Consider the following 24382-nt stretch of genomic DNA (forward strand, 5'->3'; position numbering starts at 1 on the left):
TGATGAGGTACTAAGTGCCAGAGACACTTCAGTTTCTGGCCTCAGAGGAACACAAAAGCCAAGTCAGATACAATAGCAAAAATTAGACTTAGGTAAGTAAGTTTTTAATTATTATATAGCAACCCTAAATATCTCATAAGACAAAAGACTTACTCTCCACTGATGCTCTTACCCCTCTGATGCCTCAAGGAGAACCGACAAGAAAGACTCTAGCAGGGATGGCCCTCTGCACCCTGAGTTTTCCTCCACCCTGCCACATCAAACCTATGCAGGGTAGGGTGCATTCTTTCCCACTGAGGTCAGACAAGGCAGGCCAGCTAGACGAACATATCCCACATACAGGCAACAGCTTTTGGGGAAGCCCCTACTTCAGTTGTTTGAAACCCACATGAAGACCAAGCTGCTACATGTGTGGGAAACCTAGGTCAGCTCATGTATGTTCTTCGATTGGTGGTTCAGACTCTGAAAGCCCCAAGGGTCCAGGTTAGTTGACTATGTTGATTTTCCTGTGAGTTTCAATTTCATTTGGGTTGCTCAATCCTTCCTCTGACTCTTTTGTAATCTCCCCAGAGTTCTATCCATGTTTGGCTGTGAGTTTCTGCATCTGTCTGAGTCATTTGCTGGGTGGAGCCTCTCAGAAGACAGGCTTGATAGACTCCTGTCTGCAAGCATAGCAGAGTATCATTAGTAGTGTCAGGGATTTGTGCTTGCCCATTTGTGTTTGCTTGGCTGTTCCCTCAGTTTCTGTCCCATACCCCATGCCTGCACTTCTTGTAGACAGGATAAATTTTGGGTTGAAAGTTTTGGGGTGGGCTAGTGTTCCTATCACTCCACTGAGAAAGATGTGGCCCATATATATACAACCACCAAAATTAGATAAGTTTGATGAAGCTAAAAAATGCGTGTTGATCTAGATCTCTCCTGAGAGACACAGCCAGAGCTTGTCCAGTACAGAGGTCAATACTAGCAGGAAACCACTGAACTGAGAATGGGGAATTAGAGGAAGTATTAAAAGAGGTGAAGGAGCTTGAAACCCCATAAAAACAACAACGCCAGCCAACCAGAGCTTCCAGGGACTAAACCACTACTGAAAGACTATACATGGTCTGACCCAGGGCTCTAACTGCATATGTAGCAGAGAATAGCCTTGTTAGGGCACCAGTGGAAGGGGAAGCCCTTGGTACTGCCAAGATTGGACCCCCAGCACAGGGGAATATGGAGGGGCAATAAGGGGGATGTATAGGGGGAATTCCCATATGGGGGAGGGGAAGGGAGGGAATGGGGGCTTATGGACAGGAAACCGGGAAGGGGAATAACGTTTGAAATGTAAGTAAAGAAATATATCTAATAAAAAATTTTAAAAAAAGAAATAAAGAAAAAAATTAAGGACTTTCTAGAAGTCAATGAAATGAATACCCAAATTTATGGCACACGATGAAAGCAGTGTTAAGAGGAAAGTTCATAGTATTAAGTGTCTCCATAAACAAAGTTCTCATACCAGCAATTTTGAAAACCTGAACACTCAAAATAAAAAAACAATAAAGAAAGAAAAAGAAGCATGCACACAGTAGAGGAGTAGAAGGCAGGAAATTGTCGGAAGCCATAACGGGACAAGCTAATAACTAGCAGGTAATCATCCTGAGATGGCCAGCCTCAGATTATTATATAATCTGCGACTGGTTCATCCTTATTAAGCAAGGCGTAAGGGATTCATTTTAGGAAAGATTTTTGTTATTAAAATGCTTTTCTTGTTGTTATTATTAAACATATATAACAATCATTAAGTAATAGCACACCCCTTTAGAGCATATCTCTGCAGATCTACAAAGATGTACTGTCTTACAATGATGCTATATAGACAAATAGATGACTTCTTTAGTCTTAATGATGATCCTATAAGAATTCCTAAAATTATATCAGTGATTATTAAGCTCTTTTACTGTGGGACTGCTACTAAGTCTTTTTCTGATAGCAAAACTGCAGTGAGAACTCTGCCAGTCTTTCAAGTGTCACCAGTTAATTGCTCTTAGATGGTAACCAGACTTTCTCCTACTCAGAGCACATTCCAAGAGGTTGTAAAACAATTAACCAAAGGTCATAAAAAGGGAACTAATGATTTATTATAGGTGCTAGGACAGAGGATAAAATATTGACAGGGTTTGTCTATACAAAACTTCATTAATAACCTAGTTATGGTTTTAAAGCTTCAGTGAACCTGTGGAGCTGTGACAGGTGATGGATGTTTAGCTAGATAATTACTCCTAATGGATATGCATGTAAACATTCTCTATTGTAAACTTCTATTTCAATTTATGATTTGATTTTTCATATGAACTTGTGATAAACTTTGTAACATGTGATCATATATTCTGAAAGATGTTTAAGTGCTGAGGACAAAAAGAAGAAAGGGAACTGAGCTGGACATTAGGGACTGAGCTGAAGAGTCAGGACTGAGCTGGAGTCAAGGACTGAGGTGGAAGGGACTGAGCTTTAGGGGACTGAGCTAAAGAGTCAGGACTGAGTGAAGGAGAACTGAGCTGAACTGAGTGAAGGAGAACTGAGCTAAAAAGACCTGGGCTGAGAAGAATGCAGAGTGGAGTAACTTAGAGACTATAGGTAACATAAGAGAGCAATGTGCAGAATGTGGCGTGGATGGGGTGTTTAGAATGAGGTTTAGAATGAGGTGTTAAATGCCAGAGACTGCAGTTCTGGCCTCAGAGGAACACAGAAGGCAGGTCAGTTATAGTAGCAGAGCACAGTGACTTAGACATAGATAAGTAAATCAGCTACAGTAACATAGTAACTTAGACTTGGATAAGTGTAAACTTATTATTATACAGCAACCCTAAATATCTCTTAAGACAAAGTCTTACCCCATATCTTGTAAGACAAAGTCTCACTCTCTGCCAACTCTCTTCCCCCTCTGCTGCCTCAAAAAGAACCAAAAAGAGAAAGAAGACCTAATACCCAGACTGGCCCCAGGCAGGAAATAATCAAAATCAGGGCTGAAACAAAGAATCAATACAAAAACAAACGAACAAACAAACAAAAAAACAATGAAACAAAGAGATGCCAACTTTTTTTTAAACTGAGTAATACTCCATGGTATAAATATACCACATTTTCTTATCCATTCTTTTGTTGAGAGATATATAGGCTATTTTCATTATCTGGCTACTGCTATAAACATAGTTGAACAAATGTCCTTGTGGTAGGAGAGAGCATCCTTTGGGTATATGCCCAGGAGTGTAGTATAGCTGTGTCTTTGTTGAGGTAAAATTAAAATAAAAGGTTTCTTTTACCCCGCACTGGATCCACATGACATCTCTTAAATATTTTCATCTCAGTCAACAAATCGTCTCACCCACTATGCTCCATCTCATATCACACTGCCAATGGCCCCTCTCTGAGCCCGGCAACAATCTCTCTACCCATCTAGTTCCCAAGGCATGTTGCCACCATGCCAGACATTCACACCCCAATTCTGTGGTGGTCCAATGTGTCCAGCCATCACACACTCTCTTGAACTCAACTAAATCAACACCTGAAAGAACACACAACACAATAACCTCTGATCCAATTGATAAGATATAACTTGTTCATCTAGATATACAGAGCCCTCTACACATCCATCCCTTAAGAAAATTCATAACAACCTGTAAATGTGCAGAGAGGAATCTTAACATCTGCCTCCACATTCTCTCAGCTACTCTCTCCTCTCGCTCCAGTCTCCTCCTCCTCTAAAACTTTTCTCCTGCCCATCCTACCTTCTCATCCAATGACAGGCCTTGTTCTATCCTGTACCTGCCTTCACCCACATAATGACATCATCCTACATTTCACCCTTTCTGTCTAATTAAAAAAAATCTTTTCTCTCAAATATAAGCTGAGCACACCTATTATCATTTTGTAATTAAAAGCATAAAATATACTTAACACCCAATCTAACATTTTATCAGTTAAACAGAACATTTAGTTATCCATTCCAGGTTAAGAAAGGCTTAAAATCTATACTATATACTGGCTAGCTATCTATACTATATACTATACTATATATATTATATTATATATATTATATACTAATATATATATCCTATATACTAATCTATACTATATACTGATAACTATCTAATTAAATATGTATTTTCAAAGTTAAACAGCCTGAGTAGGCTATGAGACTATAATCAGTCTTCAACCCCGTCAGAAATCTGAGAATGACCAATATCTTTAAATATAGGAAGCCTAATATGGTTTCCAGAACTGAGAGGTTATAGAGACAAATCTCCACTAGCACAGTCCTCTGTTAGCAACATGTGAGCTCAATTCTTCAGCCTTCTGATATAGAATCAACTGACAGACTCTTAAAATGCAGAAATCTTGAAGGGCTGATAATTCTGGTTCAGCAAATATTATCTGACTATTCTGCATAAGGTGTCTCTTTTTGGACAGTATTAGTAGATGAAATAGGCAGTTTCTGCCCAGTGGCTGCCCAGCCACAAAGTATTACCTCACCTGGAGGTAGAGATGTTCCATATTCTTCATTAAATCCACCAAATGGGAGCAGCTAGGAGCAGATATGTCTCAACAAAAAATAAATAACTTTAAATGTTATATTTTGTGGATTTCTGACATTTTTGAAAACCATCAATCTATATAAGGTAATCCGGACTATTGTCCATTAACTATCTTAATATATTATCTTGAAAGAACTCTAACAATAAACTTAGAGCAATTGTTATTTGGCCCTTAATTCTTATGTTTAATCAACTCGGAAGTTTGTAGTGGCATCAGTAGAAGGACTGGGTCCAAATCTTGTACTTTCAAATTTTTTTAACAAATGAATTCTATACCAAATTAAAGATCTGATTTTAGCTTAGTTACCAAATGAGATTGTGGCTGTACAAATCAATCTAGCTAATTCTTCCCCATAAATTATGACCATTTCTAAATTCCTCAGCCCCCCAAAAGTCCAGGGAATCAGGATGACAACTTTTCCATAACGTCTTCAAGCTGTACGTGGGCATTGAGATATCATTGCAGGGTAGGAAAAATGAAGCAAATGTTGTAGCCTGATGTGTCTTGACTGGTCCCAGCTGAAAGTCCTTGAGATCAGGAATCCAAGCAAGTACATTCTGCAAAATATAATTCTCAAGACAAAAGTTCAGAATCGAGATATCTTTTTGTTTGATTCTCTTGTATTTAGTTCTTCAGGTGGTCTCCTGAAGAGGTAAATCAGTTTTTAATTTTCTGAGAAACTGCCATATTGATTTAAAGGGTATGGGATTTTTTGTTTTGGTTTGCTTTTCTGTTTTTGCATGATGAAGCCATTTGATATATTTCAATTCAGACAACATAGATGTTAACTAAAAGTTTTTTAGTTTGATTATTGCCCTGGAGAAACTTTCTTATAATACAGAAATTTTCATTTAGTTGTATTAGTTTTGATTGACAACTTGGCCTTAATGTTATGAAAAGCTATATAAGGTACAAAAAACTTAGATCTCTTCAAAAAATATTCTTTTTATATATTTGCACATGAAACAGGAAACACAAGACCTTTTGAAACATGTATTAAGTTTATATTTTTAATCATTTTTCAGGTACGTAATCTAACAATTGAAAATTACCTCTTCAGACCCAGAAAGCAGAGTTAATTCCTAACACCACAATGGTCTGTCTTATAATGGTGTGATATTTGTGGAGAACTAAAATAGCTCAACAACACAAACAACGCAAACCCTCAGAGTTTGGGGGTTTCAAATGTAAAGGTTAAATCTACATTCTGGGTACACACAAATTAGCACAGAGAGCCATTACTGCCTAGCTCCTGGAGCAAACTAGGAGCAGTTCACAGTAAGATAAACAATTGAGAATAAAAATTCATAATTTCAAAGAGAAAATGGGAGACTTCATTTAGTTTTCCTAAGTCACAGAAGTCCAGAGTTCCCTAATGTAACACCACAAATGCACAACTCGGTAAAGATGGGGCTGTGGATGCCCAAGGGATTTAAAATTAGGCTCATCTAAAGATGAAAAGGTCTGTGTCATATGGATATAGATGACACCATGCTGTCTGTCTGTTTACAGCGTATAAAGAAAACTGTATAAAACAGCCAGGTAAGAATTCAATGCACATGTATGTGAGTTGTTCATGGAGGATCCACTATAGAGCTAAACCAGAGAAAAAGAAGTCGCAGTTATTCTGAAAAGGTTTGATCTTTGTTGATGATGTGCAAGTGAATAATGCACCTCAGAAAGACCCAAATAAAGCTTGCCAATTAGTCATGCATACACACCAGCTAAAGGCTACTAAAGCTAATGACCTGTAGAAGTGTAAAACTCATAAGAGAAAACTCTTCAGGAGGCAGGGCTTGGAGAAGACTTTTGAACACAATGCAAAAAGCATCATCTACAAGAGAAAAATCTCTACAAATTGAATATCAAAATGTTCGAAATTTGCTTCATGAGAACTCTGTTCAGAGGATGAGAGGACAAGGATGGGAGGTTGTTGAGCTGGTTAAGATGCTTACCACATAAGCATAGAAGCATATCCCTGAAATCCCAGTCCTGGAGAGGTAAAGTAAGGTGGATCCTTGCAGCCTGTTGGCCCCACAGTCAGTCTACCAAAGCTATGAGCTCCAGTTAAGAAAGAGTCCTTGTCTCAGAAGCTAAGGTGGAGAGTGAGTGACAAAGATACCCAGTATTGACCTGCTTTCTACACACATCTGAAAAGATAGTCTCCCTTTTCCTCCCTCTTTCTCCCTCTCTCTCCCTCTCCCTTCCCCTCCCTCCCCCTCCTTTCTCCTCCCCAATTCCCCCTCTACACGCACACACACACACACACACACACACACACACACACACACACACACACACACACACACAGACACACACACCAAACAAAAGAAGATGGGAGAACAAAGGAAGCTATAGATAGCCTGGGAAAATTATCTTCAAATCATACTTAACCATCAGACTGTGTGTAGACAGATAGACACCATTGTTACCCATAGGGAAATTCAAATTAAGATGCTACTGTGCTGTGACTGTAAGACCATCAGAGTAACTAAAGTCAATTAGTAACAACACCAAATGTTAGTAATTATACTGAGGAAATGGAGCTGTGGTGCATTTAGTGATGGAAGTGTAAGGCAGTGCATTGGAAAGAAGTTGGGTATTTTCATGAGAACCAATGATTTATCTGTCATGCATCCCAGCAGTCCTCCTCCTGGACATTGAGCATGGGGTGGGGTTGGGGAAGAGTTCATTGTTAGGTCTCTTCCGTTGCTGCTGTCCACCTCATGTTTTAGGAAATGGTTTCTTACTGAACACGGAGCTGGTCAGCAATTTCTAGGGATAAATATTCAGAACACTGTGGTCATAGGTGTGGTATCCATGTCCTTCTGTGGGCTGGAGTTAGGAACTTGGGTCCTCTTGTTTATACTGCAAGCACTTCCCTACTAACTACGTTGTCTTTCCAACCTGCAAATTCCTGTTTCCAGCAATCAAAGTCCCCGTTTTTTTTTCTGCCCCAGTCAGCTACTGAGTTGTCTTAGTTAGGGTTTCTATTGCTGTAATAAAATTCCAGGACTACCAGCACGTTGGAGAGAAAAGCACTTATCTCAAAGTTGGAGTCCATCATGAAGAGAAGTCAGTGAGGGAACTCAAGACAAGAATGTGGAGAAAGAAATGGAAGCAACCATGGAGGAATGCCGTGTTCTGGTTTCTCATAGTGTGCTTTATCTACTTTCTTGTACAACCCAGGGCCACCTGGCCAGGGTGACATCATCTATGGAAGGCTGAGCCTTCTCTTATCAACCATTAGTCAAGAAAATACCCTGCAAAGTTGCCTATATGCAGTCTGCAATGGGGCCATTTTCTCAGTTAAGGTTCTTTCTTTCTGGGTATGACTAGGTTTGTGTCGAGTTGACAAAATCTATGGGGGGGGGGGCATGAGCAAATGAGTTTATATCCCATCCTTTTGAGAATAATCAGTTTTACCTCATCTTGTTAACAGCTGTGTTAGCTGTCACACTTCTTAATCATCACAAAAGGCATGAAGCATCTTCTAGCCCTTGTGCGCTATCTAAATAAATTGAGAAAACTTCAAGATGGCTCAGTAGTTAAGGGTACTTGTGACACAAACATGAAAACTGAATTTGATCCCCAGATCTGACAGGGAAAAGAAAGAATAAATTCATTAATGTCATCCTCTGACCCCGACACGTGTGTTATGGCACGTAGCCCGCACTCCTCACACACACACCATAAACACACAGAGAAATAATAATAAATTTTAAAATTCAAATTAAGACTTACATAATTCTGGGTGCTAGACTAGACACAGGGCAGAAGGATAGCAGGAAGCAAAAGCCAGGAATATCCAAGCACAGTGTCTAGGGGAAAGCCAGACTACTCAAGGTTAAGTGAAACCAAGTATCTGGACAGATAAACTGAAGCAAAGAAGAATATGACAAAGGACAGTTGGTGAGGACCCAGCCTAGAGGAATCTGCTTTCATGATGGATAAAGAAGGAGCTATCAATAGGATAAGTCAGTTTAGATGCTTTGTAACAATGACAATTATTATAGTTATAATTTATTAAGTTTTTATATCATGTCAGGAATTGTGACACATCCCTTTTAACCTCATCTAAATATTATGGAGTAGGCACACACCATTTGCAGTTTGTAAATTAGAGAACCAGTGCTTATTAAGTTCAGTAACCAGCTCATATCTTTTCACCTGGAAATTAGAGGAACAGATATCCAAAGTCAGTTTGATCTGATTCCCATCCCAGTCAACCCTACCGTCCTTCTCATGTCCTTATTTATGATCTAGAATGAAGTCTATATCTCTATCTATATTTGATTCAATTATTCCTATATTTAGGATGAAATATTTAATATGGAATAATGGGAAAAATAAGTTCAAGTTCAGAGCATGTGAAAAGTGAACTGGAGAATAAAACTAAAGGAAAGAGAATAAACTAAAGGAAACATATGGACCCTAATATTCAGTACAGCAGTGGACATTTGCAGCTCCAAATGTGGGTTTGAGCTTCTTTGTGTCAAGAGAAAATGTGTTCTCTCACAACGTATATATTATCTCTTTGATATAATGACCCAAGAATGATTTCTTATGGAAGGTTTCATAGAAAGGTTGAATTTGTATGGTGTCCTTAAGGGAAAAAAGATGCAGTTTGATGGGAAGAATATTTTCATCACAGCTTGTCAACCAGTGGTACCTAGTGGATGTGGCTGTCCAGTGAAAATCCTGCTGTATCACATTATTTATAACGAGCATGTGAGCATTACTGATGTGACAGTACAGGTGAGTCTGCCTCAGGTATGTTAGAAGGAACCAAAGAATTCTCTTCTCCTCTTTCAGATAACAGGAATTATATGAGCCACTTTATTCATACATTTATTCTTAAAATAATCCTGCCATATTGAATTCTGTTTGAAGAGAACTCTGGAGCACACCTAAGCACGAAAATAGAATATGAAGGCAGGAAATAAAAAAAATGAATGATTAAAACACATTCAAATACCCATAGCCTAACTGTAGGATGAAAACCAGACCAAAAATAAAACAAAATGTCAAAATAGGAGAACAGAGTGAAGGGCTTAATTCTACTGGCACTGGTTGGTATTTGAGAACATGCCCACACAGCAGTGTGTGAGCTGGGTGGAGAAAGCATGTTATAAGGTTACAGCAGATGTCTCTGCTTGGAAGGCACATTTCTGGGTATAGTGGTACTAAAGGCTTTTCCAGGTATGGGATGTTACTACAATTTGTCTTTAATAGGTCTGATTTACATCATGAAGCTCACCGGAGGTGAGCATTCCTTTATACTCTATTGATATTTCTACAGTTCTGCATCCTGCCTTAGCTACTTTAGTATAGTATAGGGTGACACTGATATGTTAAACTCCTCCCACTCTAACAATAAATTTAAGAACTCAGAAAAAGGGGGGGGTATTCTGAAGGAGTAGGCAGTAGAGTTGGGTCTCTTGACCTACCTGTCCTCTTTCCTCCCTCCTCTTTCACCTTCTCATCTTGTATTCTTGCCACCATCTGCCAAGGACCAGCCTCAGCATGGAGAGTTCTGAGAGAAGGGGTTCCTGAGAGTGCCAAAAAGTACTACCAGAAGTCAATGCATGGGTCCGAGTTGACCACTTGTGCTCTGCTTGATACAGCTTTTTCAGTGTGCTTCCTCTCTAGAGATGTCTCTTCTATATTCTGCTTGCTTGCTATTCTAAGAGACCTCTGTCCATGTTCTGCTTCCTTGTGTGTGTGTGTGTGTGTGTGTGTGTGTGTGTGTGTGTGTGTGTGTGTGTATCTGTCTGTATCCAAACAATTCTCTCTTTTTATCCTAAAAAATTCTCTGGACAGCTCATCTACAGAACACAGGTCCAGACTTTTGTTTTACATATCAATTCAGTCATTTACTCCAGGTTTTCTTTTCAATTATCTTATGAATTAGCATTCTGTGACCCTAGTCCTTTGATTCTAAAGACAGCAAGCACCTTTTATTCTTAACATTGCAAAAGAATTCAGAGATCTGCCTGTCTTTAGTAAACTAATTGAATGGGACCTTGTTCTGCAGTTACCATTTCTACAACACTCAGACCTAACCTGGCTTTGTCATAGACTGACCTTGAACTCAGGAATCTGCCTGCCTTTGTATCTTTTTGATAAGCTGGCTCACAGCATAGCTGCCTTTGTTCCTTTAGATTCATGAAGCCACTTGTAGTTCATATTGCATCCTTATATTTCAGCAAATATATATATATTGAGCTCATGTATTTAGAGCTCTTTCCCATAGCCTTAAGGGCTGTCTTGAAGGTCCCCAGTGTTTACATTTTTTTGCTGAGACATTAGCTACACTTTACCTCCTGGACTCATGCTGTCTGATTATCATAAAGTCATTAACATTAGCAGAGAGGACATTCCTCAAAAGAATATTAAATATGTATATTTTTTTAAATATTTATTTATTATGTGTGAGTACACTGTAGCTGTCTTCAGACACACCAGAGGAGGGCATCAGATCCCAATTCAATGGTTGTGAGTCACCATGTGGCTGCTGGGAATTGAACTCAGGACCTGTGGAAGAACAGTCAGAGCTCTTAACCATTGAGCCATCTCACCAGTGCCAACTGTTAATTTTCTTTTTTTTTCTTTCTTTTTTTATTTTTTTAATTTTTTTATTATTTTTTTTTATTAACTTGAGTATTTCTTATATACATTTCGAGTGTTATTCCCTTTCCCAGTTTCCAGGCAAACATCCCCCTCCCCCCTCCCCTTCCTTATGGGTGTTCCCCTCCCATTCCTCCCCCCATTGCCACCCTCCCCCCAACAATCTAGTTCACTGGGGGTTCAGTCTTAGCAGGACCCAGGGCTTCCCCTTCCACTGGTGCTCTTACTAGGATATTTATTGCTACCTATGAGGTCAGAGTCCAGGGTCAGTCCATGTATAGTCTTTAGGTAGTGGCTTAGTCCCTGGAAGCTCTGGTTGCTTGGCATTGTTGTACATATGGGGTCTCGAGCCCCTTCAAGCTCTTCCAGTTCTTTCTCTGATTCCTTCAACGGAGGTCCTATTCTCACTTCAGTGGTTTGCTGCTGGCATTCGCCTCTGTGTTTGCTGTATTCTGGCTGTGTCTCTCAGGAGCGATCTACATCCGGCTCCTGTCGGCCTGTATTTCTTTGCTTCATCCATCTTGTCTAATTGGATGGCTGTATATGTATGGGCCACATGTGGGGCAGGCTCTGAATGGGTGTTCCTTCTGTGTCTGTTTTAATCTTTGCCTCTCTATTCCCTGCCAAGGGTATTCTTGTTCCCCTTTTAAAGAATGAGTGAAGCATTCACATTTTGATCATCCATCTTGAGTTTCATTTGTTCTAGGCATCTAGGGTAATTCAAGCATTTGGGCTAATAGCCACTTATCAATGAGTGCATACCATGTGTGTTTTTCTGTGATTGGTTTACCTCACTCAGGATGATATTTTCCAGTTCCAACCATTTGCCTACGAATTTCATAAAGTCATTGTTTTTGATAGCTGAGTAATATACCATTGTGTACATGTACCACATTTTCTGTATCCATTCCTCTGTTGAAGGGCATCTGGGTTCTTTCCAGCTTCTGGCTATTATAAATAAGGCTGCGATGAACATAGTGGAGCACGTGTCTCTTTTATATGTTGGGGCATCCTTTGGGTATATGCCCAAGAGAGGTATAGCTGGATCCTCAGGCAGTTCAATGTCCAATTTTCTGAGGAACCTCCAGACTGATTTCCAGAATGGTTGAACCAGTCTGCAATCCCACCAACAATGGAGGAGTGTTCCTCTTTCTCCACATCCTCGCCAGCATCTGCTGTCACCTGAGTTTTTGATCTTAGTCATTCTCACTGGTGTGAGGTGAAATCTCAGGGATGTTTTGATTTGCATTTCCCTTATGACTAAAGATGTTGAACATTTCTTTAGGTGTTTCTCAGCCATTCGGCATTCCTCAGCTGTGAATTCTTTGTTTAGCTCTGAACCCCATTCTTAATAGGGTTATTTGTCTCCCTGTGGTCTAACGTCTTGAGTTCTTTGTATATTTCGGATATAAGGCCTCTATCTGTTGTAGGATTGGTAAAGATCTTTTCCCAATCTGTTGGTTGCAGTTTTGTCCTAACCACAGTGTCCTTTGCCTTACAGAAGCTTTGCAGTTTTATGAGATCCCATTTGTCGATTCTTGATCTTAGAGCATAAGACATTGGTGTTTTGTTCAGGAAATTTTTTCCAGTGCCCATGTGTTCCAGATGCTTCCCTAGTTTTTCTTCTATTAGTTTGAGTGTGTCTGGTTTGATGTGGAGGTCCTTGATCCACTTGGACTTAAGCTTTGTACAGGGTGATAAGCCTGGATCGATCTGCATTCTTCTACATGCTGACCTCCAGTTGAACCAGCACCATTTGCTGAAAATGCTATCTTTCTTCCATTTGATGGTTTTCGCTCCTTTGTCAAAAATCAAGTGCCCATAGGTGTGTGGGTTCATTTCTGGGTCTTCAATTCTGTTCCATTGGTCTATCTGTCTGTCTCTGTACCAATACCATGCAGTTTTTATCACTATTGCTCTGTAATACTGCTTGAGTTCAGGGATAGTGATTCCCCCTCAAGTCCTTTTATTGTTGAGGATAGTTTTAGCTATCCTGGGTTTTTTGTTATTCCAGATGAATTTGCAAATTTTTCTGTCTAACTCTTTGAAGAATTGGATTGGTATTTTGGTGGGGATTGCATTGAATCTGTAGATCGCTTTTGGTAAAATGGCCATTATTACTATATTAATCCTGCCAATCCATGAACATGGGAGATCTTTCCATCTTCTGAGGTCTTCTTCAATTTCTTTGTTCAGAGTCTTGAAGTTCTTATTGTACAGATCTTTTACTTGCTTGGTTAAAGTCACACCGAGGTACTTTATATTATTTGGGTCTATTATGAAGGGTGTCGTTTCCCTAATTTCTTTCTCGGATTGTTTCTCTTTTGTGTAGAGGTAGGCTACTGATTTATTTGAGTTAATTTTATACCCAGCCACTTTGCTGAAGTTGTTTATCAGCTTTAGTAGATCTCTGGTGGAACTTTTGGGATCACTTAAATATACTATCATATCATCTGCAAATAGTGATATTTTGACTTCTTCTTTTCCGATCTGTATCCCCTTGACCTCCTTTTGTTGTCTGATTGCTCTGGCTAGAACTTCAAGAACTATATTGAATAAGTAGGGAGAGAGTGGGCAGCCTTGTCTAGTCCCTGATTTTAGTGGGATTGCTTCAAGTTTCTCTCCATTTAGTTTAATATTAGCAACTGGTTTGCTGTATATGGCTTTTACTATGTTTAGGTATGGGCCTTGAATTCCTATTCTTTCCAGGACTTTTATCATGAAGGGGTGTTGAATTTTGTCAAATGCTTTCTCAGCATCTAATGAAATGATCATGTGGTTTTGTTCTTTCAGTTTGTTTATATAATGGATCACGTTGATGGTTTTCCGTATATTAAACCATCCCTGCATGCCTGGGATGAAGCCTACTTGATCATGGTGGATGATTGTTTTGATGTGCTCTTGGATTCTGTTTGCCAGAATTTTATTGAGTATTTTTGCATCGATACTCATAAGGAAAATTGGTCTGAAGTTCTCTTTCTTTGTTGGGTCTTTGTGTGGTTTAGGTATAAGAGTAATTGTGGCTTCACAGAAGGAATTTGGTAGTGCTCCATCTGTTTCAATTTTGTGGAATAGTTTGGATAGTATTGGTATGAGGTCTTCTATGAAGGGTTGATAGAATTCTGCACTAAACCTGTCTGGACCTGGGCTCTTTTTGGTTGGGAGACCTTTAATGACTTTTTCTATTTCCTTAGGAGTTATGGGGTTGTTTAATTGGTTTATCTGTTCCTGATTTAACTTCGGTACCTGGTATCTGTCTAGGAAATTGTCCATTTCCTGCAGATTTTCAAATTTTGTTGAATATAGGCTTTTATAGTAAGATCTGATGATTTTTTGAATTTCCTCTGAATCTGTAGTTATGCCTCCCTTTTAATTTATGATTTTGTTAATTTGGACACACTCTCTGTGTCCTCTCCTTAGTCTGGCTAAGGGTTTATCTATCTTGTTGATTTTCTCAAAGAACCAACTTTTGGTTCTGTTGATTCTTTCTATGGTCCTTTTTGTTTCTACTTGGTTGATTTCAGCTCTGAGTTTGATTATTTCCTGCCTTCTACACCTCCTGGGTGTATTTGCTTCTTTTTGTTCTAGAGCTTTTAGGTGTGCTGTCAAGCTGCTGACATTTGCTCTCTCCTGTTTCTTTCTGCAGGCACTCAGCGCTATGAGTTTTCCTCTTAGCACAGCTTTCATTGTGTCCCATAAGTTTGGGTATGTTGTACCTTCATTTTCATTAAATTCTAAAAAGTCTTTAATTTCTTTCTTTATTTCTTCCTTGACCAGGTTATCTTTGAGTAGAGCATTGTTCAATTTCCACGTATATGTGGGCATTCTTCCCTTATTGTTATTGAAGACCAGTTTTAGGCCGTGGTGGTCCGATAGCATGCATGGGATTATTTCTATCTTTCTGTACCTGTTGAGGCCCATTTTTTGACCTAGTATATGGTCAATTTTGGAGAAAGTACCATGAGGAGCTGAGAAAAAGGTATATCCTTTTGCTTTAGGATAGAATGTTCTATAAATATCTGTTAAGTCCATTTGGCTCATGACTTCTCTTAGTCTGTCTACATCTCTGTTTAATTTCTGTTTCCATGATCTGTCCACTGATGAGAGTGGGGTGTTGAAATCTCCTACTATTTTTGTGTGAGGTGCAATGTGTATTTTGAGCTTTAGTAAGGTTTCTTTTACGTATGTAGGTGCCCTTGTATTTGGGGCATAGATATTTAGGATTGAGAGTTCATCTTGGTGGATTTTTCCTTTGATGAATATGAAGTGTCCTTCCTTATCTTTTTTGATGACTTTTAGTTGAAAATTTATTTTATTTGATATTAGAATGGCTACTCCAGCTTGCTTCTTCTGACCATTTGCTTGGAAAGTTGTTTTCCAGCCTTTCACTCTGAGGTAGTGTCTGTCTTTGTCTCTGAGGTGTGTTTCCTGTAGGCAGCAGAATGCAGGTTCCTCGTTGCGTATCCAGTTTGTTAATCTATGTCTTTTTATTGGGGAGTTGAGGCCATTGATGTTGAGAGATATTAAGGAATAGTGATTATTGCTTCCTGTTATATTCATATTTGGATATGAGGTTATGTTTCTGTGCTTTTCTTCTCTTTGTTTTGTTGCCAAGACGATTAGTTTCTTGCTTCTTCTAGGGTATAGCTTGCCTCCTTATGTTGGGCTTTACCATTTATTATCCTTTGTAGTGCTGGATTTGTAGAAAGATATTGTGTAAATTTGGTTTTGTCATGGAAAATCTTGGTTTCTCCATCTATGTTAATTGAGAGTTTTGCAGGATACAGTAACCTGGGTTGGCATTTGTGTTCTCTTAGGGTCTGTATGACATCTGTCCAGGATCTTCTGGCTTTCATAGTCTCTGGCGAAAAATGTGATGTGATTCTGATAGGTCTGCCTTTATATGTTGCTTGACCTTTTTCCCTTACTGCTTTTAATATTCTTTCTTTATTTTGTGCGTTTGGTGTTTTGACTATTATGTGACGGGAGGTGTTTCTTTTCTGGTCCAATCTATTTGGAGTTCTGTAGGCTTCTTGTATGCCTATGGGTATCTCTTTTTTTTAGGTTAGGGAAGTTTTCTTCTATGATTTTGTTGAAGATATTTACTGGTCCTTTGAGCTGTGAGTCTTCACTCTCTTCTATACCTATTATCCTTAGGTTTGATCTTCTCATTGAGTCCTGGATTTCCTGTATGTTTTCGACCAGTAGCTTTTTCTGCTTTACATTATCTTTGACAGTTGAGTCAATGATTTCTATGGAATCTTCTGCTCCTGAGATTCTCTCTTCCATCTCTTGTATTCTGTTGGTGAAGCTTGTATCTACAGCTCCTTGTCTCTTCTTTTGGTTTTCTATATCCAGGTTTGTTTCCATGTGTTCTTTCTTGATTGCTTCTATTTCCATTTTTAATTCCTTCAACTGTTTGATTGTGTTTTCCTGGAATTCTTTCAGGGATTTTTGTGACTCCTCTCTATGGGGTTCTACTTGTTTATTTATGTTTTCCTGGTATTCTTTCAGGAATTTTTGTGATTCCTCTCTGTAGGCTTCTACTTGTTTATTAATGTTTTCCTGTGTTTCTCTAAAGGAGTTCTTCATGTCTTTCTTGAGGTCCTCCAGCATCATGATCAAATATGATTTTGAAACTAGATCTTGCTTTTCTGGTGTGTTTGGATATTCTGTTTGTTTTGGTGGGAGAATTGGGCTCCGATGATGCCATGTAGTCTTGGTTTCTATTGCTTGGGTTCCTGTGCTTGACTCTTGCCATCAGATTATCTCTAGTGTTACTTTGTTCTGCTATTTCTGACAGTGGCTAGACTGTCCTATAAGCCTGTGTGTCAGGAGTGCTGTACACCTGTTTTCCTGTTTTCTTTCAGCCAGTTATGGGGGCAGAGTGTTCTGCTTTCGGGTGTGTAGTTTTTCCTATCTACAGGTCTTCAGCTGTTCCGGTGGGCCTGTGTCTGGAGTTCACCAGGCAGGTCACTTGCAGCAGAAAAGTTGGTCTTACCTGTGGTCCCGAGGCTCAAGTTTGCTCGTGGGGTGTTGCTTATGAGCTCTTGGCGGTGGCAGCAACCAGGAAGATCTGCGCCGCCCTTTCCTTGAGCTTCAGTGCACCAGGGTTTCAGATGGTGTTTGGTGTTTTTCTCTGGCATCAGAGATGTGTGCAGAGTGCAGTCTCTTCTGGTTTCCCAGGCGTGTCTGCCTCTCTTAAGGTTTAGCTCTCCCTCCCACGGGATTTGGGTGCATAGAATTGTTTATCCGGTCGGTCCCTTCAGGTTCTGGCGGTGTCTCAGACGCAGCGGTCCTGCTGCTCCTGGGCCCTCCTCTACAGGAACCCAGAGGCCGTATACAGTTTCCTCTTGGGCCAGGGATGTGGGCAGGGGTGGGCAGTGTTGGTGGTCTCTTCCACTCTGCAGCCTCAGGAGTGCCCACCTGACCAGGCGGTGAGGTCTCTCTCCCATGGGGTTTGGGAGCAGAGAGCTGCCTGAAATATGTATATTATTACACAATTGAGCCTTGTGCCCACTGCAGCCATCAACACTCATGGAGACTCACACCTGGACCCTGTCCCAGAGGCAGGAACCATGTCACTCTCTCCTCACCAGGGCCACACTAGACTATACAAGCATCAAACCATCTCATTCTGTCTCAGTTATCTAGAGGACTAATTTGGGGCAGAGGGACAAGTTTTATGGCTCTAAAAGCCCCATGTGTTAAGAATGACAGCTCACACACCATTCAGATTCTTTTGTCCTTCTCTTTGACTTTCCTACCTCTACCCTTTGGATGCACATTTTGTGTTTAACAGCAATAACTTGTGAACACATCATGCAGAGATCATGGAAGAGAGATGAGAATGGTTATGACCACTGCTTGGTCTATGAAGTTGAGATGTGAATGTGCTCCATAGAGCAGATGGTTGCTGCCTCAGAAGATGTTTTGGCTGTGCCTGCCCAAATTGGTCTACAGGACCTATTTCTGATTCATAACCTGCCCTGAAACTTTGGACTCTCCCACTTTGCTACTGGGATGACAAGACGATGTCACTACCCCACTATGACATGCTGCCCCACCCAGCCAGAATAACTAGTCCAGTTATGTGTGGGGACTTAGTCAACAAGACAACCCCTGAGTGACAGTCCTGGCATATAGCTGGAAAGGAATCTATTTGGAACAGAAAAAAATCTCTGTTGAAAAAAAAAAGAAAGTTGTGTTTTGAAAGGTATTAGCACAGTTTTGGATTTCTTGTGGGTAAATAGATTTCTGGAAGAAAAAGAAAATGTAGTGGAAAAGGTTAAGAGAAAGAAGGTGGAAGACAAACTTCAAAAGGTGCTAAAATGAAGCCCTTCAAAGAGGGCTGTGAAAGGATGCTGGCATGCTGGTGTTCTGCCTTCCTAAGACTGGACTTGGTGCTGGACATTGGTACTGGTGTGGTGGTTATAAAATACCAGCTTTTGGCTTCCTCCAGAGCTTGATGCCTCTGTCTGTCTCCATGTAGTGGTATCCTGTTGTTGAAGCTGCTGTTTGAACTCTGCTTGTTCAAATCCAGAGAGTTGTAGACTAATAGAAATCAGACAGCTCATTTCTTGGCTTGTTTTGTTTCTTGGGGTGTGGGGTGGGTAATTTTTTTGTTTTGTTTTGTTTCCCTGAGGGTTTACATTGGAAATACAAATTATTTTTGTATTTGTCAACTGACATTCATTAATCTGTCACATGTCCCTTAACATTTATTACCCCCCACCCCCCCACCCCCCAGAGTAAGTACATGCAAGGAAGGGAAAGGATTGAAAGAGCAGAAATGTAAAAGGTTTCCACACCCAATGTGATCTGTTCTGAGATCCACAGATCAAACTATGATCTATTTTGCTGAAATGTAGTTTGCATAATATACTGAGATCACATCTGGGAAAGTGAGAGGCCAGAAGCTTCATCTTGATTCTGCTGATGTCCCTGAAGAGGGTCTCACTTTTGCCCCCTCCTGTGTACCAACATGCTGCATGATAGGTCCTTCGGGTTTATAATGGTTGTCTGTATTCATATCTAGGAAGTAAACGATGGAAGACGTTGGACAGAACCTGTTGGATGATGAGTAAGTAATCCAACAACAGGGAGCCAGAGAGACGACTGATCTAGAAGTTTCCAGTGACCCAGACCTCATTTGTGAAGATGTTCTCTCCTGAAGCCTGAGAATCCTGGAAGAGATTTCAGCTCCATTTTCCCTTATTCCATCCCTGCCTGGTGGGACTTTGTGCAGAAGCTATCCTGTCACCCAGCTTATTAGCTTGGTTTAGGAGAAAGATCTGTTCCCTTCCCTCCTGACCAGAAAGGCTAAGATTCTGATAGACTGAGACAGATAATATTCAAGTTTATAACAAAAGACAAGAAATTTCTTTTATTTCCCATCTTTAACTGCCTTATAGATGTTTAGATGCTACATTCTCCATATAAAAGTTTTGGAGGTGAACAAGTACAATTGTTTATATAAAAAATATGGTTTTTCTTTTGCACACAAAAGATTTCCATCTCGGTGAATATTGCTTAAGAATATGTAAAATTAAAATGTGACCTGACAAACATTTACTTTTTGAGAAATTCCATAGAAATTGGTTAATCATGAAAAAAATCAGTCAAATCAATTAGGTGTGTGAACAACAGGAGACCGGAGAATACATACAGGTCTTCTAGGAGCTCTGGGGTTTTGTGGTGAGTTTAATCATGAAGATGATTTTCCTGTAGGGATGAGATTACAGAAATACCAACTTTAGAAGCCATAAAACAGAATCTCAAGTACCTGAACTCTGACCTTGAAAAGGATCTACAGCGGCTGGATGAGGCCAATCAGACTCTTCTTAGAAAGATTCAAAAGAAAGAAGAATCTATACAAAGGTCAGGCTTTGCCCTTGGGGAAGGAGAAGCTCTTCAGGTGATGTCCCATAGACCAAAGGGTTCAGTTCCCTTGTAGAAATTTCAGTGTGTTATTTAAATCCTGAAACTTGACCTGCAATGCCCTCCAAAAGTCTTTGGTGCAGATCTTTGCATCAATCTCTTCATTTCATTGACATTTCATTGCAACTGTCACTCCAGATCCCTCAGATGTTGGTGGTGTGATTTTGGTGGTAGCTTCCTTAGGACTGAGCCACACCTGTGTAACTATGTTTTTCAGTCTTGAAAGAGATATTGCCCTGTCCATAGGAAGAGTCCCAGAGAGGGATGACTTCAATGAGATCATAGTACAGAAGGAGACTGCCTTGAAGGACCTGGAGCTGGAGATAGCAAAGCTGGTGAGAAGACTTCTAAAGGAGTCCCTGAGAAGCCCTCTGCAGGTGTCCCCAGAAGCTCTGCATATGCCCTTTGCCTCTGTGGCTACAGAAATCATAGCTGCCTGGAGGAGCTCTGTGATGATGAAGCACAAGGCATGGGGTTATGACCTTGGCTCTGCCCCAGATCCCCTATGAAGGACTGAGGTGCAATTAACTGACACTCTCATCCCCACATATTATGTCAGTGGCCCTGGCAAGGGAGAAGGTTGAGAGCAGAATCTGTTTGTCTCCTTTAATTACTTCTTCCCACAGGAGAAAAAGAATAAGACCCTAAGCAAGAATGTGATGGAACTTCAGAAGAAGGTAAGGAGACATCCCAGGGGTCAGGTACCCTATTCCCTACAACACTGTCTTTACAAAAGAAAGGCTGGTGGAATGGGCAGAAGACATATGAGGTAAGTTCATGGAATATATGTATATATATGTATGTATTCTATATATGTATTCATATATGAATTCTATATGTGAGAATTCTATGTATGAGAATATATATCCTCATCAGTTATATTCAACCACATAAAATATAGATTATATACTACATACAAATGAAGAGACTTTTCACACACTTGAGTCTATCTTGAAATATGACCGATTTCTAAAGAATCTCCTCAGCTCTCTAGTCCAAAAAACGAGAAGACTCTAAATCTCTGCCCTACACCCCTTTCACCTTCAGAGTCTTCAGACACTTGTTTGTTGTCCCAGAGTCATGGCAGGTTGTGGGAGGAGGGCTGAACAGTAACATGGGCAATGATTTCCCACTCCTTTCCCTATTCCTACCGTTAAGCCCACGCTTCTCTCCTTATTGTGGAGCTATGGTGGTCATGGGGACAGAAAAGGATGTCCAGTCAGGGCTTAGTGCTTAAGAGCACATACTCTTACAGAGAACCTAAGTTCTGTTCCCAGTTCCTAGGTCAAGTGGTTCACAATCACCTCTACTTAAGATCCAAGGACTTGAAGCCATTCTCTGGATGCCAAAGGCAGCTGTACTCACCTTTACATACCCACCAACAACACACACACACACACACACACACACACACACACACACACACAAATATGAATCTTAATTTGAAAAAGATGTAAGAAAACCCTATCTACTCAGGATTAAGTTAGCACCTCCCACAAAGTCAAAGAGACATGTTTCCATCCAAGATGTTTTAGTACCCGGATTAGTACGCCCAATTGTTCTGCTGGCTAAAACCCCAGTCTAACCTTATCTTAGCTCATCTGTTTGCCTTGATGAGTTCATAGTTACTTCGATGGTATTTCAGATTTCAAAAGGAACTAAGAATGCTGTCTCTGATCCAGAAACCCTGAAAAAGAAAGTAGCAGAACTCAAGGTGAGTAGAATAGCAAACTTGGACATTTTTGTATTAGTCGTAGGTTCTAGGAGGCTGTTTTCATGACTTCTCCTCGGTGTGACGCTAGACGTGCCCGTTTGCGTATTAGAGTCATGCCGGAATCCTTTATTCCCATGCGCTACCCTGAAAGTATTGCTCACACTAGAGGTGGCTACGTTGCCTTTGGCTGGAGGGGATGCCTCAAAATCCTCGTTGGTTAAGAAAACACATTCCAAACACTTATTGGCATCTGTCTTCCCTGGAGAAGTTTATATCTAAATGAGGACACACAGATACCTACATCCAAGTAGGAAGAAAATGCTAATTCTCACAGTTATATGAGGATGCATTAATGATCATAGATTGTTTGCCAAGCTGTGGCTCATAGGATAAATTTTATTTTCAAATTTCATTTCGTCTTTTTCCTCTGTTAGAAAGTAAAGCAACTGAAAATATTAATTTGTTAAGACTCTTTTGTTTGCACCTCGATGCCTAGAGCATTTTATCACATGGCAGAGGTCCAGTAAATATTTGTTAAGTGGACAGAATGAGTAGACTCAGATTGGGGGGGAAACCTGTTGAGGAGCTCTGTGCTGTTTTGGGGGACAAGCGAAGTGTGGCCTTTGGCTGAGGTCACCATCAAGAGCCCCATTATCTGTTTTTCTCTGAACAAGTCGAATGTCTCCTATGACCCTTTTGTGATTTAGAGAGCATGAGTACACCATCCTGAATGAGTACAGTGAACAGGCTAGTGATCATTGGTCAGTAGGAGAAAGGAGAATGGTCAGACTCAATGGCGAGTCAGCCTTCTGAGGTTTAATGTCAGCTCTGCCACTGTGAGATTTAGCTAAGTTTGTACCTAACTTCTCTGTGCCATTGTTTCCCCAACTGCAAAACAAGGGTAATGAGCATAGCCTGCCTTAAGTATTATTTGTCCTCAATACATGATAGCTGCTCTGAGTTTGGTTTTTGCTGGCCTGGGTTTTCCTTGCACAAAGGAAAGTTGTTCATTTCCTGCTGTTACCATCTTCCCTAGGTGAAACTACAAAAGTCAACCGAGTCCTGTGCACAACAAGAGAAGGAAATCGCCAAGGTTAGATAAGACCAGCGCCTTTTCCACTAAGGGTTTGCCTAGGGCGTGCATAGCAGGGAAAGTCTGAGGGTCTTTAGAAAGGTTTTTAGGCATGGGAGGAAGGGAGCAAGAAAATCTGGCAAGCGAATTTCTGATTCACAGACAGATGGAAAAAACACTTTCATTAAATACTGACCTTAAAATTTTTAAAACCCTCATCTGCCCCAAATACCTTGTACAACTCCCAAATCCAACAGCCTATTGCTCCTTCCTGTTTCCCAGAGAGACACAGGACAACTTGGGTGAAGTTCTGCCCCTCCTCCACTCAAATTTAGGCCTTGTGCCTAAATATTAGGTCATCTCTAGGAAGTGGTGGTTGTTTCCCTTCAAGTAAGAGGTTGCTAGGGAACCAGCCACATGTCCAAAGTACTAGGCAGGTTCCTAGGGAAACAGCCAAAGCTTGGTACTGATTGAAGTCATGAGGTTTGTGTTTTCTTCTTTTCCTAGATGGAAAGTGACTACCAATCTGTATTTCAGCTCTGTGAAGACCAGGCCCACTATATAAAGGTACAGCATTTACTATAGAGAGTCAGAGAGAGCTGCTTTCTCAGTAGGCTACCCTCAACCACGGGAAAATGCCTTTCATGCAATGAAATGACCACCAAACAGGAATGGTCTAGACAATGTGCTGAGCCCTTGTCGTACATTGTTTTTCTCAACCCATTTGTCTAGTAAGTCGGAGGAGTTCTGAGGACACTGAGGTTTCAGGGAGGTAGGTTACATGCTCCGGGAGCGCAGTCCAGCTCAGACCTGGGGTCTAAGTACAAGCAAGGTCTGAAAGAGGAACTTTTTCCCTATGCCCATCCTTTGATTAGTACCTCTGATTTATTTTTATTTATTTTATTTATTTATTTATTTATTTTATTTTGTACACCCTGTTGTGTGAAATGTTTAGAATGTTAGTTATTTTAATGGACTATTCCTATCTGTGACTTTGATATAAAGACAAAAATTCTTGTTTATGATGCATGGGAAGAAATACCAAGAAATTCTGAGGGAGATGGAGAAGGAAAAAGAAGTGATGCTGCTTGAAAAAGAAATGTAAGTTTGGGAAATAAGCCCTCTGGTGCACTCTACTGTCTGCCCTAGGCAGTCCCAGGGAGGCACAGCCTTATCAGAACAATTGGTGTCACAGAGTAAAGGACTCACAGAAGGTCATTTCCAACAACCTCTATTCTTGCTCCAGACTGAACATTCAAAATCCTTCAAACTGCTCTCCTGCCTTCCCCAGTAACTGGGCCTGAAATCTCTTTATAAGGCTCTTTTCATATATCTTTAGCTGAGGGCAAGTGTTCCCAACACTACTCAAGCTATGTTCGAGGGGAAACTATAGTGAAGAGAAAAGTACTCTCAAGAAACAAATGGCAGGCATCAACCTTTCTAGGACATTG

General features: G+C 40.3%; 1 protein-coding gene across 5 annotated transcripts in view; it reads left to right on the forward strand.

Annotated features, from left to right (window-relative positions):
- Nucleotides 1-295: 295 nt before the first annotated feature.
- The window catches only part of Tmco5b (transmembrane and coiled-coil domains 5B), a 36319-nt gene continuing 12232 nt past the window's right edge, over nt 296-24382 (forward strand). Inside the window, exons 1-9 of one of the 5 annotated variants that reach the window (XM_087653598.1) lie at nt 296-483; nt 19244-19288; nt 19936-20085; nt 20363-20480; nt 20772-20822; nt 21791-21859; nt 22896-22952; nt 23439-23498; nt 23968-24032. In XM_087653598.1, the coding sequence (XP_087509724.1) occupies nt 19254-19288; nt 19936-20085; nt 20363-20480; nt 20772-20822; nt 21791-21859; nt 22896-22952; nt 23439-23498; nt 23968-24032 (605 nt within the window). In that variant the 5' untranslated portion in view covers nt 296-483; nt 19244-19253. Of the gene's footprint in view, nt 484-18310; nt 18422-19243; nt 19289-19935; nt 20086-20362; nt 20481-20771; nt 20915-21790; nt 21860-22895; nt 22953-23438; nt 23499-23967; nt 24033-24382 lie in introns of those variants that run through there. The other 4 variants (XM_087653599.1, NR_190984.1, NM_001430665.1 and 1 more) reach the window with 4 other exon arrangements.

The sequence above is a fragment of the Rattus norvegicus genome, chromosome 3 (assembly GCF_021556685.1).
Source record: "Rattus norvegicus strain SHRSP/BbbUtx chromosome 3, alternate assembly SHRSP_T2T, whole genome shotgun sequence".
NCBI classification, from domain to species: domain Eukaryota; kingdom Metazoa; phylum Chordata; class Mammalia; order Rodentia; family Muridae; genus Rattus; species Rattus norvegicus.